At 39.7% G+C, this 21,469-nt stretch overlaps 1 protein-coding gene across 1 annotated transcript; it reads left to right on the top strand.

Annotated features, from left to right (window-relative positions):
- Positions 1–14,325: 14,325 nt before the first annotated feature.
- Positions 14,326–20,953, top strand: LOC103342297 (Leucine-rich repeat protein kinase family protein). Its single transcript, XM_008245910.2, is given in 9 exon segments — positions 14,326–14,858; positions 15,487–16,333; positions 16,336–16,941; positions 17,242–17,375; positions 17,862–18,102; positions 18,530–18,735; positions 18,827–18,879; positions 19,228–19,339; positions 20,242–20,953. Coding segments are annotated over 8 exon segments (2,391 nt in total). The 5' UTR covers positions 14,326–14,858; positions 15,487–15,567; the 3' UTR covers positions 20,515–20,953.
- The last annotated feature ends 516 nt before the right edge of the window (positions 20,954–21,469 follow it).

Here is a 21,469-nt window from a genome sequence, read left to right as displayed (position 1 = left end):
AGGGGAAACTATCCTTATGCTAATAGCAGCGAAGCAGCGAGGGGCAAGTGGAGGAACCACCGGGGCTGGAAGAGCTGGAGGAGCACGGGGAAGAAGTTCTGCCTAGACCATATAGGCGAGAACCACGATTTGCTCGGCCGAGCGGGGACAAAACCCCTCCCGTTAATGCTCTAAATGGCGTGGGGGCATTGCAGAGGATGATCGAAATGATGGAGCTGAAGCCGGGGGGAAAGGCCCACCTATAGGAAGCCATATCCACCTTACATCGATCAGATACCCTTGTCCCCAGGTTTTAAAGTACCAAACTTCACTTTATTCAACGGAGAGGATCCTCATGCTTCATCAGTTGAGCACGTAGGCAGATTTTCCACCCAATGCATAGCCATAGAGAATAACCCACTGTTAAAGCTAAGACTTTTTGGGAACTCTCTCTCTGGACAAGCTTTCACTTGGTACACTAACCTGCCAGCAAATTCTATTCAGACTTGGGAGCAAATGGAGAGCGTCTTCCATGACTACTATTACGAGATTGAAGTCACCATCGGTGACCTTGCGCTCTCAAGCAGTGAAGATGAACACCCTTAAGACTTTATAATGAGTTCAGAAGCTCAAAATGAAGTGCGAATCCCCATCGAAGAAAGACACTTCATCCAAATGGCTCAGGCTGCCCTCAAAATTTTCTGAGGAAAAGATTTGATGGGATGTTGTTTAGAATCTGGCGAGCTGGCGAGATAAAGCAACCAAGTACGAGAATTGCTCGAGAGAGGCAATGAGAAGAGAAACTTTTCCAAAGGCACGTATTACAAATCCCCTTCTTCCTCAATACATATGATTGAAGTGGAGTCAGAAGAAGATGCAGAGGAATCGGAGAGAGAGAGGTTGCAGTTGCGGAAATGGCAAAATTAAAGCATTCCATCAGTTGTAAAACCCTTACAAAGCCTTCAAGGGATCAAAAGCCGCCACCATTCACAGGAGGGTTCGTTCCAAATAAACCCATGCAGAACAAAGTATATTCTTTCGATCTGACCAAAGTAGATGCTTTGTTTGATGAAATGTTGCTACAGAAAGCAATAGAGACGCCTCACAGAATGCCCAAACCAGAAGAACTCAAGGGCAGCAGTATTGCGGATGGCACAATTCTTGGAATCATTCTACCAATAGTTGTGTTGTTTTGGAGATGTTATACGAGAAGGGATAACGGCAGGAAAGGTGAAGCTAGCAGAAAAACCTCCATCCGTCACCACAGATCCTTTTCCCGCCACAAGTTAATATGGTCAACCTAAATTGGCGAAGCGAAAGAAGGAGAACGGCTATAGAGGTTGACTCAGTAGAAGCAGAATAGTTTCAAAGGAGACTATGGAAAGACCAAAAGCAACCATTTCATTTGGAATAGTGCTCTGCAGCAGGTGCAAGTGTGAGGTGGCTGGAGGTAATCCGAAAAGCAGGATCGCCCACTCCAAGTGTTTTTGACCGGATCGGAACCACGCCCGAGATAAGGCAGACAGAAACTACCTAGGCTGTCAATCCAACAGAAGAATGACTAGCAGCCCAAGGAAGAAAAATCAATAAGAGTGCCCGAAGTGACAAACCTTTGGCAGCCATCATTGAAGGCGGTGGTATTCACGGGAAAAGTGGCAGACCAACAATGGAGTGACAAGAACCCAAAGGAGGAGGGTTCAGAGCAAGATCGCACATTCCTCAATAAGAAAAGCATACAGTGCTTCCGAGGCCAATCCTGCCAAAAAGGAAAGAGCAGAAATATTTCCCGAGACAGAACAAGCAATCTCTCAACCACAGTTGAAAAAGCGAATCCTCAAAGAAACCTTCTATCCATTCTACCTCCGCTGAGAAAATCTACTTAAAACTCCCAGGCGAGGAAAAAATCGATCCTATTCGGGAGAAGGGCAAGGCTAGGTTGAGGAATATGAAGAGCGGTGGATTATGAACCATCTACGAGATGACTGAATCGCTCCTCGGAGCAGAAGAACTAGGAGAATGGGCGGAGGAGTATGATGGAGAGCAGATGGATTATGGCGGAGGAATGGATCAAAGCGAGGCCTTGGTGCGAGGTGGAGGACTTGTTACGTCGGACCTAGGCATCAATATGGTGTTCATTACGCGAGAAAAGTTCAGGCGTAGAAGGACAAGAGCACTGCAGACGGAGATGTATTTTCCCAAGAAAGTTTTGAATGCGGAGTTGGCGAAGCGGAAGAAATGCGAGCGCAAGCGAGCAGTCCCGAGAAGGAACAACCCACAAGTTGGCTACAGATCGCTTTGCTTCTCCAAACCAACCAAAGAAATGGCAAACCACCTCAGACCCTTGTTTATAACAGCAAACTTTGGGGGTGTTCCTATTCCCAAAACTATGGTAGATGGAGGTGCAGCCATCAACCTTCGCCTCACAGAATCTTTGAGCAAAATGGGCGAACAGAAAAGGATTTAATTCCAACCCGCCTGACCGTCACCAATTTCGCAGGAGGCATCACCAAAACCCTTGGGATCCTAGATGTGGATGTTTTAGTAGGAAGCAAGAAGCTGAAGGTTGCATTCTTTGTGGTAGATACTACCTCTACCACTTACAATGCATTGCTTGGCAGAGACTGGATTCACCAGAGTCTATGTGTTCCTTCCACTCTTCATCAACAGTTAGCTTTATGGAATGAAGAAGGCTACATGGAGATAATAGAGGCCGATCCACGGCCATTTCTACCTTCTGCCATGTGTTGTGAGGCAAGGTATTATCATGATGACCTTGGTCCTTTCACCTTCTTTGGAGTCAACCAGAACGGCCGCCCCCATGGTGTCACGGCCCAGAGGCTCATTGAAGAAGGTCTAACCAATTCCTTGGAGGATTGGAACAGACCTTTTGTTCTAAATTTCCATAGCACTAATGTCTAGTCCCAATCAACAAGAAAAGGATCGAGCTGCAACAATCCGGTCCATTACAAAAAGATTGTTGATATACTAGAAGGAAAGAAAGTTTTTTGCGCAGGATCCACCATCAATATGGCAGAATTCACTCATGAAAGCACGGAAATCCATGAGGAAGAGGAACTACAGGAGGAAGTGCTAGATTTTGCACCAGCCGCACTGGATGACTCTCTGCAGAGGTAGAAGATCCTTTGCAGGAAATAAACTTAGGAACAGGGGAGGATCCAAGGCCTACCTTTATCAGCGCACTATTGAAAGAGCCACTTAAGAATGAACTCGTTGCACTTCTACAAGAGTTCAAAGATTGTTTTGCTTGGCATTATCATGAGATGCCAGGATTAGACAGGGAATTGGTAGAACACAAGCTGCCAATCAAAGAGGGATACCTTCCGGTCAAACAGGCCAGAAGAAGGATGTCCATGGACACAGAACTAAAAGTCAAAGAAGAAATAGAAAGGCTGCTCAAGGCAGGATTCATCAGGCCTGCCATCTATGCCTGATTGGCTAGCTAATATTGTACCAGTTCTAAAAGGAAAAGCTGGGCGTCGAGAATCTGCGTGGATTACAGAAACCTGAATGAAGCCTCTCCCAAGGATGAGTACCCTATGCCAATGGCAGACATGCTAGTAGATGGAGCTGCCCACAACCAGATGCTATCTTTTATGGATGGCAACGCAGTTACAATCAGATCATGATGGCAGAAGAAGATATCCACAAGACAGCCTTCATGTGTCCAGGGCATATAGGTGCTTTTGAATACACTGTAATGCCTTTTGGCTTGAGAAATGCAGGGGCTACCTATCAAAGGGCAATGAATTCTGTTTTCCACGATATGATTGGACATTCCCTGGAAGTTTATATTGATGATGTTGTGATTAAATCACCGGAGGAGGGAAACCACATGACAAATCTAAAAGAGCATTCCTAAGAATGAGGCAACATAAACTGAAAATGAACCCAAAGAAGTGCGTTTTTGGAGTTCAAGCGGGAAATTTCCTAGGATTCTTGGTCCACAAAGAGGCATAGAGATCGACAAAAACAAAGCAAAATCCATCATAGAAGCTTTGCCACCTAGGAACAAGAAGGAATTGCAAAGTCTCTTAGGAAAAATTAATTTTTTAAGGAGATTCATATCCAATTCTGCAGGAAAGATCCAGCCCTTCTCTTCTTTGTTAAGATTAAAACAAGAACAAACCTTTAAGTGGGAAGAACAGCACCAACAAGCTTTTGAGGAAATCAAGCATTACCTCTCAAATCCACCAGTTCTGTCCCCACCAAGGAGAGGCAGACCACTCAAGCTTTATATATCTGCATCAGAAGTATCCATTGGAAGTTTATTGGTTCAGGATAACAAGGAAGGAAAGGAACAGTGGTTTATTACCTAAGCAGAACTCTACTTGAAGTGGAAAGAAAATATTCTGCAATTGAAAGACTTTGCCTAGCCTTGTACTTCACTGCTGTAAAGCTCAGACATTACATGCTGCCATACACCATCTATATCATTGCCTTCGGATATGTTCCTCGAAAGCCGTCAAAGGACAAGCTGTGGCGGACTTCCTAGCAGATCATCCCGGAGAGGAGATTGAAAATATGGACTCTTTAGACATAGCAAATACAGATCTATTAACCAGAGCTCACACCTGCCTCAACAATCCTATCTACTCAGTTCATCTTGCACCTTGGAAGTTATACTTTGATGGATCAAAAGCGATATAACTTCGAGGCGAATTGTCTTGGAAGAACCACTTGGAATCGACACTGCTACTCTTTCCAATTGGATTTCCAATGCACCAACAACAGGGGAATATGAGGCCTTCATCATTGGCTTAGAAATACTGGTAGAACTAGGAATCAATCTGTGGAAATTGCAGGAAACCAACAATGAGGCGGAATATGAGGCCTTAATCATTGGCTTAGAAATCTTGGTAGAACTAGAATCAATCTGTGGAAATTCAGGAGATTCCATGCTGGTTTTAAAACAAATTGCTTGGGGAATACAAGTGCCTAAGCCCTTCTTTGGCTGTCTACTTGGTGGCAGCTAGGAATCTTCTGACAGAATTCAGAGAAGCCACTTGGGAACATATCCCAAGGAAGAAAATTTGCAGCCAATGAATTGGCCCGGTGTGGCACGTACAAATGCCCAAGGACTGTGTACAAAGAATCATCGGGATAGGAAAGAAAGCCTACCATCTGTTCGGCCAGGATGGAGATAGATGTCAACTCTGCCACAATCACTGAAGATGATTGGAGAAATCCTATCATGACCTATCTACGATATCCAACTTTGCCCTCTGAGAAGAGAGTCAGAATCATGGCTTTAAACTACCTTATGTGGAATGAAGATTTGGTCCGAAAGAGCAAGGATGAGGTGCTTTTAAGGTGCCTCGGAAAGAAAGAATACATGAAAGTTATGGGGGAAACCCATGAAGGAATCTGTGGAGCACATCAAGGTGGGAGAAAAATGTGCTGGTTAATTAGGAGATATGGCTACTTCTGGCCAACCATGATGAAAGATTGCATTAACTATTCCAAGGGGTGTGAATCTTGTCAAAGACACGGCCCAGTCCAGCAGGCTCCATCAGTTCCCATGAATCCAGTGGTAAAACCATGGCCCTTTAGAGGATGGGCAATGGATCTCATTGGTAAGATCTATCCAGCCAGCAGCCAGCAGCACTGCTTTATCATTGTTGCCACAGACTATTTCACTAAGTGGGTGGAAGCCAAGGCTGTTAAATCTACTACATCTCAAGAGATCATCATTTTCATAGAAGAGCAGATTATCCAAAGATTTGGCATCCCAGAATCAATCACAACTGATAGAGGATCCTCCTTCATATCCGGAGAAATGCTGGACATGGCAGAGGCATTCAAAATCAGACTGCTCCAATCCACTCCTTATTATGCCCAAGCCAATGGACAGGCGGAATCAAGCAACAAAGTGATCATCAACATTATCAGGAAAATGCTTGAGAAGAATCCGAAACAATGGCATGAGAAGCTGTCAGAAACTCTGTGGGCATATAGAACTTCAAAAAGAGAAGCGACTGGCATGACTCCTATGCGTTAACCTACGGTCATGATGCAATTCTGCCTATGGAGATAGTGTTCATCCCTCGGTAATTGCTCACCAACATGACTTAGTAGGAAAACTACTCCCGGCCATGCTGCTGGGCTGGAGGATTGAATGCAGCGAATTGACCTCTCAACAAACTCTGGCAGGAAAGCAGGCTGTATCAAGGGCCTACAACAAGAGAGTCGAGAACAAGAGTTTTGAAGAAGGGGAGATAGTCCGAAAGTAGTTCTGCCCCTCGGAACCTATGTGGCTGGTTATGGAAAATGGTCGCCTACATGGGAAGGCCCTTTAATAATCAATCAGATCCTCGGAATAGGGGCATACAGGTTGCAGGATAGGGATGGAGAAATTCATACGGCCCCAATCAATGGCAAATGGTTAAAAAAGTTTTATCCAACCATGTGGGATTCGCAGGCTGTACAAACAGACCCTGGGATAGACACAAGATTACACTAAAAATCTTTTGATTCCTTTCAAAATTACCCTTGTTTTAGATTTACTTTGAGTTTGTCCCTTTGTTGTACTTCTACTTCTGTTTTCCGTTAACGGGGGAATTTACCACGCGCCAATTTAATGGCCATGTCATTTAAGTCTGAAACCGTTCCAAAGCGATTCAGACTTAAGGGCGTGTTTGGGCCAAAAATTGACACACCCACCAGTGAAAATTAGGCCCAGAATAAAGCTGCAAAAAAATCAAAGAAAGATGGAAGCCCAAAAAACCAGAAAAGACCAGCCCAAGGCTCATCAGAGCAAACAAGGCAATAGGAAGAGGGAGTCCAGAAATAGGAACAATCCCGTGACATCTCAGGATAAAGAAAAGTCAGCAATGGCAATTGTCATAGAAGAAGTGATTGAAGGGTTCATGACATCAAGTTGATTCGAAAAAAGCTGAAGATCAAATCCTCTTACATATATATATGTATATTCAGAGATTTTTCTTCTGTCTTTTCAGAGAAGGTAATTCTCCCAAGAAGATAAGCAAAGTTACAATCTCGAGAGAGGATAAGCGAAAGCGGAGCTGTCGAAAAGAATCAAACTAACCATCGGGGTAAAATATCACAAGGGGCAGTTGAAATTGGGAAAGAGATTAGGTTCCTTTTCAAGAAAATCAGGGAAGTGATTGCCTATTTGAGAGCCTATCTGCCAAAACTGAAGAAATCCTATTTTCTTTCCTTCCATTAAAGAAGAGAAAAAGAGGGGAGATATCTTTGCCGCCCAATAAATAAACACAATCACCCTACTCCAGAGAAGAAACAGTTTACTATAAATACAAGAAGGAGTGAACAGGGTAAAAGACACACAACAACAACAACAACACAAAAAATCATCACCCAATCAAACAAAGATCCTACACAAGAAAACCGTCAAAGGACAAGTTCAAAATCAACCAACAAGCCCACTTGAATTTCGAGTGAAACCAGCTCTAGATCAGAATCTCCAAAATCCAGATTTAAAAAGCAAGTCATTCAAAACGAAATTTCTCTCATTACAAATTTGGTTCAGCAAAAACCAAGACAGGTAGAGCTTGAGTTCTCTCCAAATATGGAAAACCTCAACAAAATTCACAGTGCAATCTCTAGCGCACTGATGTCCTCAAAAGCATCATACGCCCGTGCGGTGAGAAACCGATTACGCCCACTCGAAGCTTCACAAAAGCTTAAGGTACATTGAAGCTCTGCCAGAATCAACATTTGGTATCGATTTATAGTTGAAAACTGGCGGTCAAGGTTATCAGCGGTCCATCCGGCCCAGCGTCTCTGTCGGCCGGGCATTTCCAGTCGACCGAGCAGAACCTTCCATCTCGTGAAATGGAGTTCCAATTTGTATCTTCATCTCTCTAGCATGAGTATTTATTGTTATAGTTTTGTAAAAGGCGTTCGCCTAAAAGCGATTTAAATTCCATCAACCATTTCAGCGAGAACAACCTCTTTATACTGAGATAAATTGTTAAAGTCCTCACCAGTCTGAGGCAAGAAAAGAACTTACTTGGGAGATATTCCTCACCCAAATTCACAATCGTTTGTTTGCAGAAATCAGTAACTTGGGGCGCAAGTTATCCATTCCAAACTAAGTCTGCTAGAATTTTTATTACTAAGATGCACGCTTCGCACACAAAAAGGCGACTTGTTGGCAGTCTATGGTTCTCAAAGCGGTGAGAACTTTGCCCTTCCATCATAGGAGTAAACCAGAGCGGGCAAGCAGATAGTACACATCATATACCGGGGAAAACAATCCAATATGGGAATCGTTTGGTTGAACCACACGGATGAATCCTCAACAACCATGTGGCTGAGGGACGAGCCATCCAACCCGAGGGACTGGGCTCACTAGCATGCTGCAGAATCCTCAATACTTGTGTGCTGTGACAAGTCCTACGCGTGCGAACTACCCGTTACGTGTCTAGGGTAACACCCCCATTAAGGGTGCTCGGGTTCCGACATATCCAAACCATATCCACAGTTTTCCAAGTATCCATCAATTCTAGAATCAACAACAAATGGGGGTACATGAGATGGCGTGTCCCACACACAAACATATATTTGAGTGTAAACATATAATCGACATTTAATTATATCTTTACTGACACCATACCCCTTTATCAAGCCATAAGTGAATTATAATAACAATCATCCAAATAAAACGATAATAATAATAACAATAATAATGATATATAAACGGAGAGTCTTGTGTCACATGGTAAAGGCCGAAACTGAAGCGATAACCCGCTTTCACAACCTCCTGAACCAAAATACCCATTATCAGACGATTAGTTTCCCACCTATATCACTACATCAAAACAAGTCCAAGTTTCCAACAATACGCCATAACCACTATTCAAAATCCTATGTATTTATCATTGGCAAACAACTTCAGTATTACTATCCGGTAGTGAGACCACAATCAAAACATACACCGTAGCCCATGACTCCCAGAAACTTAACATGTGTACAAAACCTTGGCAAGGTCCCAAAGCCATTCTAGTACCTTCTCAAAAGATGAGACGGTCTCAAAAGGCCCGTAGTCAACAGTTGGTAAAACTTCTCGTTTTTGGTCAACTGGGCCCACGGGGCCCCCGATCTCTGATTTTCGATATGATAGTTCCTACGGGTTCAACAAGTTTTATTTTACATGTCTTGCAAGTTTGGTTCGAATCGGACGGTCGTATTGCTCGCAATCGCACGATCGGACGGTCACCATTTTACGCAAACTTTAAGTCATTGAATAGGAGCATCTGAGTCTTCGATTCACGATCCGCAAATTCCTACACAATCCTAGAGGTATCTAGATCAACATACTGGGAAATGGAGTCGATCCAAAGGTCCGAACATATCGAACCCGGATAACTAATCATATGCGTAAATTCGATCGACAGTCAAATGATAACCAAATTCAAATCCGAGCATACCATTGTGCTTGAGACGACATGGGGAACATTCTAGCTTACAAACCCAACTTTGACATCACTCCAACACGCCGCCATCGCCAACTAGTGTCTAAAGAAATTTTCAGGCGATTGGAAAACTCTAAACCAACGGCCAATAATTATACCAACAGATCAAACACATAAAGACGAGTAAGTTTCATTCATGCGTCGAAAGACTAATTTCGCCGTTAAAGCCCTCGAATGAACGGTTTTCTCATCGAAAAACCTAGAAATTTCTAGGTTTGGATTCGATAGTTTCGGAATAAAATCATGTCGGGTCTTAGAAAGGAAATCACATAGGGAGGTCGGGGAGTGTTTTGGGTGTGATAACAAGGTTCGGGGTGGCCGAAGTTGGCCGAAAAAACTGTCGAGAGTTATGACTTCGAAACAGCCGATTTTGAGCCTCTGTTTCGATCGATTTTCTGGTTTTATCCTTAGGAATCAAAGCTGGAAATTTATATGGATGTGAAGAGGAGAGAAAGACGAAAAAAATGGATCTAATTTCGTGGCCTGAGATGGCCAGAGACAGCTGAAATCATAGAGAGAGAGAGAGAGAGAGAGAGAGAGAGAAGAAAATCTGATTTTTAAAAACCAACTTCGAAATATTTACGATTGTGTCACTGCACTTCTATTGATCGTAACTTCTTCATTACAACTCCAATTTGAGACCACTACATGTATACGAACTCATATCGACGCGATCAAGGTCATGGTGCCATTTAATTCTCCAAAATCCCCTGGGGTTAAAAAGTGACCAAAATGATCTTATCCCCTAGGGCAAAATTGTAATTTCCTATTTAAATAATTCAATTTTTTTTATATAAACTAAATAAATGATTAAACATTGGATCGAGATGTTACATATGTAATTTCCAATTATATTGCGATGAAATCCACTAATCATTTGTGTGCAAGATTTTGTAGGAAATATTTTAAATAACATGCACGTCTGGAATGCGCTAAAGTGGAGAACAAAGACATGACCCACATTATATATGCCTTGCAAAGGCTAATGATGATATGCATGCCTTGTGGAGGAGGCTACTAATGAAAAATGTCGAGGGGGATGTGCTTAAGCCCATAAGGGAGTCACCTAGGGGGGTAACCCAACTTCTGTGAATGGCGATCCCATGAAGAAAGTTCAATGTGGTAGAAACAATGCATACTACGTGACTCATATAGCACTCATAAAACCATGGAGATATCCTCGAGATATTCTGCTCATCCGTAAGGCAAAAATGATATTTTATGTGACGTCAAGAAGGGATTTATCCCTGAATGAGTTTCTAGCCAGGCAATCTCTCGCAAGGTGCAGGTCACATGTACTTTTGGAGAACGCACCTAAGTGAGAGACGTCGTGAGACCACGACTTTGAGAATTGGGCTATTCTCTAGTAACTCTCATGAGAATCAAGATTAGTGCATGACCATAAATAGTGCTACCCTGCATCCAAGTCTCAACCAATACTATGTGTGGGATATGTTGAAGTTTGGTTGAAGGTGTTGAATCAATACTTTGTATACTCAGGTTCCTCAAATGGAGACTATCATCACTAAGTGAAGGTTCAAGCCCATAAGGCATCTACACCTATTGCATCGTATTATGTTGCCCATATATAAATATATATTTTAATTATTTTTTGTCATGGTAAAATTTTGAAAACCTTGTAGGGGATTGTTGGAATTTAAAGGTTTTAAAAAATTTACCGTTTTGATTTACTTAATTATTTTGGCTATTTTATTTTATTTATTGTGGGGGGTTATAAATGTTTCATTTTCAGGTTTTATTTCTATATTGAATGCCTTAATTTTATAGTTTAATGTGGTGGATGTTACATGTTATTGGATGCCTATAAAAGGCCAATCCTCCTTCAAATTTGATATACTAATACAATACCATACTACTACAACCACCACTACAATTTGATTCTCTCCTCTTCTACATTTCATACTTTCTCTTTCTCTACAATTTCATATTATTATTTTTGGGCAACAATTCTGTGACTTGGAGACCTATATTCGATAAACGTGCTCATAGAGGACCTCGAGCCTGTGTTTTGGCGGTCGTATCTTAGAATCCTGTAAACTGTTAGTATCTGCACGTAAGGAGGCTACAAAGGCTTTAGGACATCGTCTTTAATGTGTTTCACCATACCAATAATCTTAATTTAATTTATTTTTATTTTCCTATTATTTGTTTAAATAGTTTTACTTTTGGGTTAATCATTTTATTAGTGCCTGAACTTTGACCCGACATACATTTGAGTCCTTTAACTTTAGTTTTGTTTAGACAAATGGTCCTACCTTCAATTTTGTTAACTTTTTCTGTTAAATGCAGGGGCAAAATAGTATTTTTATATTAAAACAAAAAAATGAATAAAAAATCATATCTTTAAAATAACAATAAAAGAAAATCAAATAAAAAACCAACAACAAAAAAATCAAGTTTTGGAGAGTAGAAATCAAGATAGAGAGAGTTTAATTTTAATTTTTAATTTTTTATTCATATTTTAATCAATTTTGATACAAAAATAGCATTTTGCCCTGCATTCAACAGAAAAGTTAATAAAATTGACGGCAGGACCATTTGTCCTAACAAAACTGAAGTTAAAAACCACGGGAACCATTATGGAAATTGAGACTCAAATGCAAATCGGATCTAAATTCAGGGACTAATAAAATGATTAACCCCTTTACTTCACTTTAAAAGACTTTCCAATTTGTTTTACATATTATTTATATTATAAAAGGTTTTGCTTTTGGCTTTTATGGAAAGAGAAATACTATAATTTTTATACCATAAGGACTAAATTGGCCAAATTATTAAGACACATGAGCTATTTTCATATTTAACCATAGAACTAATGTTTTATTTTTTCATAAGCATCAATTTATAAATGGTTGATGATGGAGGTGGTGGCGATAACGTCAGGTGTGATATGAACTTGTAGGCGGCTATGGTGGTGGGGGAACTTGTAAGAGAATGTAGTGCATGCTCATTATTTCTTTCACAACCGTACTTTATAATATATGTCTCCTTGGCTTGCTTCCTCAAATTTCAAAGCTTTCTGAGCCATGTAGCGTGTGGCTTGTCACCTTGAATTGAATTTTTTTCTTTATGTATGTTTCTTAAAAGGCGATTATTACTTACTTGTTAGGCTTAATCCTTATGATCTAATCAAAGACTAGATGCTTCACTCCCTTGACATCTTAAAAACTTACCGTCAACTCTAGACAAAAGACCAATCGTGTATATCCCCGACTCAGAGAGACTATAATGAGGGGTTCATAGCGTATAAAATAGGCAGAGTTGCATTGGCCGAAGCCCATTTGGGCTTAGGCCATTGGACATTTTTCTATCTTCGAGTGGTTTATGGTCCAACCCGATCGATATTAGGCTGGGGTTTGGGCTTAGAGAGTTTGAACTTGGGCTTTGAGCTCAAAGTTTCTTTTTCCTTTCACTATACTAAAAATGATGGTATAAATAATTGTAATACTAAAATAATAAGAAAAAAGCATAATATAAGTGAATATCAGTGGGGGATAAACTAAACCTTAATCACTTTTACTTTAATTGTGATTCTGTGAATAAGAACTACAAAAGCATAATATATGTGAATATGTGGGGGATAAAGTTGGTTGATGTAGTCTTTTTATACATCTTCCTTTATTAGCTTTAGAAATTTCGGATTAATAAAAATATTGTAAATAAAAAAGTGTAACAAATTATGGTTGTTTGTTTTTTTTTAAATTTTATTTATAGAAGCGGTATTGAGAGAGGGAGGATCGAACTTAGGTAGGACCTCGGACAAATACCACTAGACTAAAGGCTAGTTAGAGTTCTAATTTGTTATATTGGGAAGCCTTAATTTTTACAAACTATGTAAAATTAATATCCCGAAAGTCTTCTTTTATTTTTATTTTTCAATTTATTATTCGGAAAATCCAGCTATGACCAATTTATTTTTAATATTTTTGCACTACTAATAAAAATTCAATAATTAATTTTCATCTATATATTAAAAACAGAACGTAACTAGATGGCCATTCTTGGTCCTTATTTTGAGTGAATTAGTCCCTGAATTTACACTCAAGTTCCGTTTTGGTCCTCAAACTCTCTTTCATATCAATTTGGTCCTACCATTACAATTTTCATAAGTTTTAAGAGGTAATTAGTGACCAAATTGACAATTTTACCTCTAAAGATAACGGAATTCGACAATGAGACCAATTTGACACATGTGAAAGAGGTGGAGGGCCACTTAAGTGAACAAATTACTTGAAGGGCGAGAATGAAAGTTGAGTATACGTTAAAGGTCCATTCCTTTAAAGAAAAAAAAAAAAAAAAAAACCTTCATTTAATAATGGATGTCTAATCAATAACCCAATCTATGTGACAACCACCCATTAAAATCTTGAAGCACATAACTAAATGAATGGTCAATGATGATGGGTTTGAAGCTCTAAAATTCCTGGGAAAGTAACTGAAATTATGTAAGTAAAAGCCAGAGAGGATGAGAATATGTGTGAGAGTGATAGGCCAAGAAGGAAACTCTCACCTTTATGTTGCATGAAATGAGATGAGATGATAAAGGTCTCAATTCCATGTGAGGCTATTGCTTCATTCTGCCACTTTAATAAGTGGGTCTTGAATCTATAAAGTAGTCGCCACCAGACTCCATTTGTGTCTCAACAACGCGACATTGGAAAATGCTTTTCCTTATTGACCTCCGTTGTCTTCCTGTTCCTGTTGTCAGAGTTTGTTGAACCACGGCCCACATTGTTCCTAAATTATTATAACTAATATTTGGCGTTATTCATGTGTGTATTTTTTGTTTAAATTTCTTAAATCATATAATTATAGTTATTATATAAGAGTTATGGCCACATCACAAAGTGACAAGACAATCGAAGCCAAAGCTTACCAGACTTAGAAAGCGAAAGCTTACATTCCAGTCTGTGCCTGTGGTGTGGCTGTGTCATCTGTGTCTTTGCAATGTCCACCTTTAATTTTAGTGTTTCATATTTCAAATTTAATTTTAGTATTTCATATTTCTCCCAGCCACACTCACAGTGAAATAAAGCTTCCCTTCTCTGCAAGAATCTTTCTTTTTCTTTTGCTTTCATCAGTTCCGGTATAACCATGGCTTCCCTTTGTGTTTAGCTTTCCAAAATATTCCAGAAGATCAAAAAATAAACAGAGAGAGTGGAAAAAACATAGTGAAGAAAATTAAAACGTCTGTCTGTTGCGGTTTGCATCTCAAGTTTCTTTGAACCCGTGTCACTAGATTGTCTTGTTGTGGTGCGCAGTGAAAAAGCTGGCTTCTGGAGAAGAAACCCGTCTCATGTGTCAGCCAGTAAGATTTGCGGGCACCTTGGAAACTGATTGTTGAATGAGTGGTTAAGAAAAATTTGGGATTTTGTGAAGCAGGTATGCATGTTTTCTTTTTACAAAATTTGTTTAAATTTATAATATTTTTTGTCGGGTTGGGTTTAAATTTTGTTGCAGTTTGGTATATGAGAGTAGGAATGTGCTTATTAATCTGAGTTGTGTTTGTGTTTGTGGACTTTCAAAGTTTTCCTTTCTTTCGTTTGAGGGGAATTTTGGGGCAGTTGTGAATATTTACTTGGTTTGAAAGTCACCGTCAATTGATTAGTTAGTCTTAACCAACTATTGTCACAGGGGTTTAGCAGAAGCTTGTGGATTTGTAATTGTCTGCAACTGTCATTTTTTATTGTGAAAGGAAAAGAAAAAGGAAATATCCAGAAGATTTTATCAATTTATTTGAGTTTATTTGATCTCAAGCTCCTGGACTGGTATATTGGAACTCTCAAGTCAAATTCATTTGTTTGTTCAATCCATTGAGGTGAGATGGCCTCTGATTTTGTTGAGAGAAAATCTTTGACATTGTCAACTTACTTTTGGCTCTGGTTTTTTTGTTATTTATGTGTCCTTGTTCTGACTGAAATTCTTATATTTTGAGTTTATATATACACATACATATCTATACATAGTAACATGTTCAATATGTTTGTTTGCCAACATAATATGAGTGCAGGAGTTCTGTATGTGGTTTGGGAAGCTGGATGCCGCTACTTTCAACAATGGGATCTCGTAGTCCTTGGAAAGCCTATATCTTATGAGCTTGGCCCCTGCAGCTGATTCTGCTGAGACTGCTATGGCAAAAGTATCTCTGTGTTCTATGCCTTTGGTTCTTGCTATCATTCTCTTGTCAGCTACTCATTCGGAACAACATCAATCCTCCCAAGCTCAGACCCTTTTGAGAATTGTACGATTTTTAAACTTTCCAACTGTTTTGGACAGCTGGAGTAACTACAAAGATTTGTGCAACACTGAAGCAAATTCTTCTTTGGCTGTCGTATGCTATGAAGAAAACATAACCCAGCTGCATATAACCGGTGAAAAGGATGCTCCTTTGTTGCCTCGGAACTTTTCAATTGATTCCTTCATAACAACTCTTGTTAAACTTCCGAGCTTGAAAGTCCTCACATTGGTTTCTCTTGGCTTATGGGGCCCCTTGCCTGGTAAAATTGTACGCTTGTCATCACTGGAAATACTTAATCTGACTTCAAATTTCCTGTATGGCGCCATCCCTCTGGAGCTTTCAACTCTAACAACCCTCCAGACGCTTATTCTTGATGATAACATGTTTTCTGGACCGCTTCCGGATTGGCTGAGTTCACTTCCAGTTTTGGCTGTTTTGAGTTTGAAGAAGAATTTGTTCAATTCATCTTTGCCGAATTCCTTGAGTGATTTGGAAAATCTTAGAGTGCTCGGGCTTTCACATAACCACTTCTATGGGGAAGTGCCTGATTTTAGCCGTTTAACAAACCTTCAAGTTCTTGAATTGGAAAATAATGCTTTTGGACCTCAGTTTCCCAAACTTGGGAAAAGTTGGTCACCCTTGTACTGAGCAAGAACAAATTTAGGTCTGCCATCCCTGCTGAAATCATCTCCTATTATCAGCTAGAACGGCTAGACGTTTCTTCCAATATGTTTGTGGGGCCATTTCCACCATCACTGTTATCTCTACCTTCAATGACTTATCTTAATTTTTCAGGAAACAAATTCACGGGAATGCTTTTTGAAAATATGTCTTGCAATGCTGAACTTAGAGCTGTGGACTTGTCCTCAAATCTTTTGACCGGAAGCTTACCTAAATGTCTTCTGTCAGATTCTAAGGACAGGGTTGTTCTGTATGGTAGGAATTGTTTAGATACTAGAAATCAAAATCAACATCCATTTCCATTTTGCCGTAATGAAGCATTGGCTGTTGGAATAATACCTGAGAGAAGCAAGCGAAAACAAGCTTCGAAAGCAGCGCTTGCCTTAGGTTTAATTGGAGCGATTTGTGGAGGGATTGTGCTTGTTGGCCTAATTTACTTCATACATAGAAGAATGAATACCAACAAGACAATGAAGAAATCTCCACCAAGATCAATAACAGAGAACGCATCAAGTGGATATACCTCAAAGTTACTATCAGATGCGAGTGAGTTCTCATACATCTCTCTCTCTCTCTCTCACTCACACACACACACATACAAAATTTGATGAGTCTTTTATTTTAAAGCAATAGCAACTTGTTCTCAGGCATATGATTGTTTCTAGCTTAGCTATATCAAACAAAGATATGATTGTCTATGAAGTTGGAAAGGCTGTAATGCCAAAAAAATAAAAACTCGTTAATTAATGTGAGCCAGAAAGAAGCACAAATCCTGGATGCTGATTGGCTATATCTTCCACTGTATTCAAAATATCTAATAATATGATCTTCTGCTTTCACCTAAAGGATATGTATCTCAAACAATGAAGATGGGAGCGCTTGGCCTTCCAGGTTATCGAACCTTTTCATTCGAGGAACTTGAGGAGGCTACACAAAATTTTGATACATGTACTTTCATGGGTGAAGGCTCACATGGACAGGTATATAACATAAACATGTTACTTTCCTGTTGAAGCAGTATGTGGTATTGATGAGTTTTTGTTGATGCTTTTGAATGCGGTTTGGTGTGATTAAATATTAATCACATCCTAGAAATTCTTCCCAGCTTAAATAATTGGTTGTTTGCTGGTGCTATCGTTCAATTTTTTGTATCAACTGAGGATAGCTTATTTTGATTTTAGGAAGCATTGATTAGTTACATCATGCTTTCCTTCATAGTATACCAGTGCTTGAAAGGTGGACTTCTTTTACATACATCTTTTCTTTATTGTTTTTCATTGTCATGTGGTGTAAGACCCGGTATTTCAATGGAGCTGATTGTATGATGACATGCATCTGTGCTACCATTGTGCGCTACTTGGACAGACTATAGATTTCTTGAATACAAAAAAGAAAAAAAAATGCTGTTGATATTCTATTAGCATCAATAGATCATAAATTCATGTTTTCGTCCCTCATGATCTCAGATGTACAGAGGCCAGTTAAAGGATGGTTCTTTTGTTGCCATCAGATGCTTAAAAATAAAAGGAAGTCACAGCACGCAAAATTTCATGCACCATATAGAGCTAATTATGAAACTGAGACATCGCCACTTGGTCAGTGCTCTTGGACACTGCTTTGAGTGTTACTTGGATGATGCTAGTGTGAGCAGAATATTTCTTGTTTTCGAATATGTACCGAATGGCACACTAAGAAGCTGGATCTCTGGTAATTCAATGCAATTTTTCATTCAGTTTCACAGGATGGAGGATACAGAAGTTGCACTACTTTTAATACTTCATTGATATAAATAAGTCTACATATCTTACAGACCAATTATTTGAAGGGTTCTTCTGAAACAAATCTCATTGCTTGCATGTTGTTCTGAGTAGTAGGCATCATTTGTTGGAATATGAATCCGGGCTACTTCTTAGTCGATACTTCAGGCACTGATTTAACTGATTTGCTACCTAAGCCAATGGTTAACTTTTGTCAAATTCTTTTCCATAAGCACTACACTGTAGGGACAACTAACCCACACTTGTTTCCTCCATCCTGAACCTTTTCCTTTCAATTTCATACATTTATGTGATATTTTTTTTAATGTTATATCATTCTTGTTCTTTTTTTATTTTTATTTTTTATAATTTGGAAGAGGGACATCCCAGACGATCACTTACGTGGACACAACGTATAGCAGCTGCAATAGGCATAGGAAGGGGCATTCAGTTTTTGCACACAGGGATCATTCCTGGTATTTATTCAAATAATCTTAAAATAACAGACATTTTACTGGATCAGAATCTTGTTGCAAAAATTAGCAGTTACAACCTTCCTATATTAGAAGAAAGTATGGAACAGGTAAGAAGAAAGTTGTAGTTAATTGGGTTGTCAATTCGATTTCTCAAAGCAACCATTATGAATTGGTTTTCAGCTCTGCTCATCCTTGCAGGGTGGTCAAGGAGTTTCTTCAGGTGGATCCTTAACTTCCAGTGGTGGTTCAAGGTTTGCAATGAAAATTTTAAATGTCTTAAGTTACATACTAGAATAGTGAAGCCCTTAAAAGAAGGTCTTCAAGCCAAATAAAACTTCTTCGAGTAGGCAGTCTGCAAACATAATAGGTCAAGAGGTTAATGACTTGTACTTAACAGATAAAATTTATTAATTTTGATGATAATCTTAGTCCTTGTGCTTGTTGACAACTTGTCACCTCTTGCCACCTTCACGGAGAGGTCCTGAGCTACATCTAGTTACTATCACCTAAAGTACACCTACTAATCATATGTAGATTATTCCGTTAACATGTATGCAGTTACATGTAAACTGTAACCATTGTGCTATGTTGGTTGACAGGATGAAGCACGACGACAGGACCGATGTTCGCAACTTTGGAGTAATATTGCTGGAAATGATCAAAGGCAGACCAGTGAAGTCTGAGACTCAAGTGGAAGTTTTAGAAGATCAGGTAAAAGCACTCTGCTTTTTGTTATATTTTCTTCAAGCACTCTGTTGTCACTGAAATCAACAAAAGACATGGTTGTATCAGTTTTAGACGTTTCTCACTTTAAAATTTACTCTATCCTATGACATGGACCTGAACATCATTTAGGGAACCAGTTTAGTTAACATATTAGCAGCGTTAGCAGCAATATTGATAAGAACCTTGGACAGAAATATGTATAATGTTCTCACAAAGCTTATGACACCACCCCACTATGTATTTTGACCTTTCATGGAAGACTTAATACATGGCTAATTTCAACCGCAGCTGAACACTAGCTTAACCAATCCCTTCAACCAGTGCGTCTGGATTGTAAGACAGACTTTCAACAAATCAATCCACCATTGAGGTAATAAGAATAACCAGGGACCTCCTACTATCAAGATTCAAAATCCCCAACATAGTCTCCTCACACCAATCACCTTCCCTACTAGACCTCTTTCCCCTGAGTTACTTACACTATGGTCTTACCAGGCCTTTGATTAAACTTAGAATCAGACTTCATTACAAGGCCTTCAGGATGGAAAGAACTGCTTGGTTAGTTATCAACTGTCAATATGATCTTCCTAACATCAATTATATTTAAAATAAAATAAAATGTCATAATGGCGGCAAAGGCACCATCAGAGGTTTGGTCTTCTTGGTAGATCTAAACCTCTATGCTTAGAAGATTGGTTTCAGACTTATTACAACTGAGAATTCAAATTTGTTTGGAAAATAATTGTTATTTTTCCCTTTACTAGAAATCGGTATTTGGTGTATTTATAGAACAGAAAATGTTCCTGCCGTGCATTATGAATTAGGGGGGGTTTGGGAAAGTTATACCACACCTAATCAATTTACATACATTCATTGACACCGTGCAGCTACAAGTGGCCCTTACAGCTGATGAAGCAGCTCGAAGAAGCATGGTTGATCCACTAGTTAGGCAGACATGCTTGGATCAGTCCTTGAAGACGCTGATGGAAATTTGTGTGAGATGTCTGTGTAAGGATCCAGCAGATAGACCTTCTATTGAGGATGTTCTTTGGAACTTGCAGTATGCTGAACAAGTTCAGGATGCATGGCTGGGAGGAGAATCCCAGAGCAGTGAGGGCTCTCCGGTTTCACCTTCAATTCCTTCACGCCTCACCTATTAGTGGTGACTTGCAGGTTCCTTAGCCATATATATATGTATATATATATATCTCCGACTGCAGACAGACGTCAGCTATGGATTAATGCAGAGGGAATGGCACTAGTAAAATAAAAGAAGATTCTGTCAACTGGAGTCTTTTTGTTATGCTAGCTGCTTCATCTCCATCCTGCTTAATGCCCCAAATCATGTTGCCCAAAAGCTTTCCCTTTCCTTTGTGATCCTTGAGAATCCACGCCATAGCTAGCTACACAAAGACAATTGATTGTTGTAGAGCACATCCTTCACATTGCTCATATTAAGGGAGTGTAAACAATGACTTTATAGGTTACTGAACCCATCAATTGAGATTTATTGGTTTCCAAATCCGACAGAAAAGGAGTGTAAAGAATCACTTTAATTTTGACCGTCTATATATACATCTTGTCACATTATTCTTTTTATTTATTTTTTATATAATTATTTTTGGTAATTGGGTATTTCATAAAACAAAGACAAATGGCAGTGCCAAACGAAACAGGCCGAGACCACGAAGGTCAATTGACAAGCAAACAAGGAGCACAAAATAAAACTAGAGCCAGGCAAGAAGCAAAACAGCTAGACACAGCCTGAGGACTGAGCAGCCGTAGTCGGAGGGCAAGGCAGGCCATCGCGAGACAAGATGAAAACCTGGGCGGTTGGAGGTCTATTGAACCATGCCTCAGTGCACAACCCTCTCTTAACTTGCGAAGCTACCCAATCCGCTGCTCGGTATTCGAAGGAAGCCCTCAGATCTTTGATCGCATGGAAAATAGGAAAATGAGCCACTTAACGCAAGATAGAACATCCTTTGCCGCAGAAAAGCAAATCTTCGAGTTCGTTTCCATAATTACCTTGAGAAACCCATTGTCCTTAGCCAAAGTCAGGCCATCCAGCAAAGCTTGACCCTCAGCTTGGTCAGCAGACATCGCCTGGAACAA

The sequence above is a fragment of the Prunus mume genome, linkage group LG8 (genome assembly GCF_029339155.1).
Source record: "Prunus mume cultivar Tortuosa linkage group LG8, ASM2933915v1, whole genome shotgun sequence".
Lineage (NCBI taxonomy): Eukaryota > Viridiplantae > Streptophyta > Magnoliopsida > Rosales > Rosaceae > Prunus > Prunus mume.
This window is presented reverse-complemented; position numbering and strand designations above follow the sequence as displayed.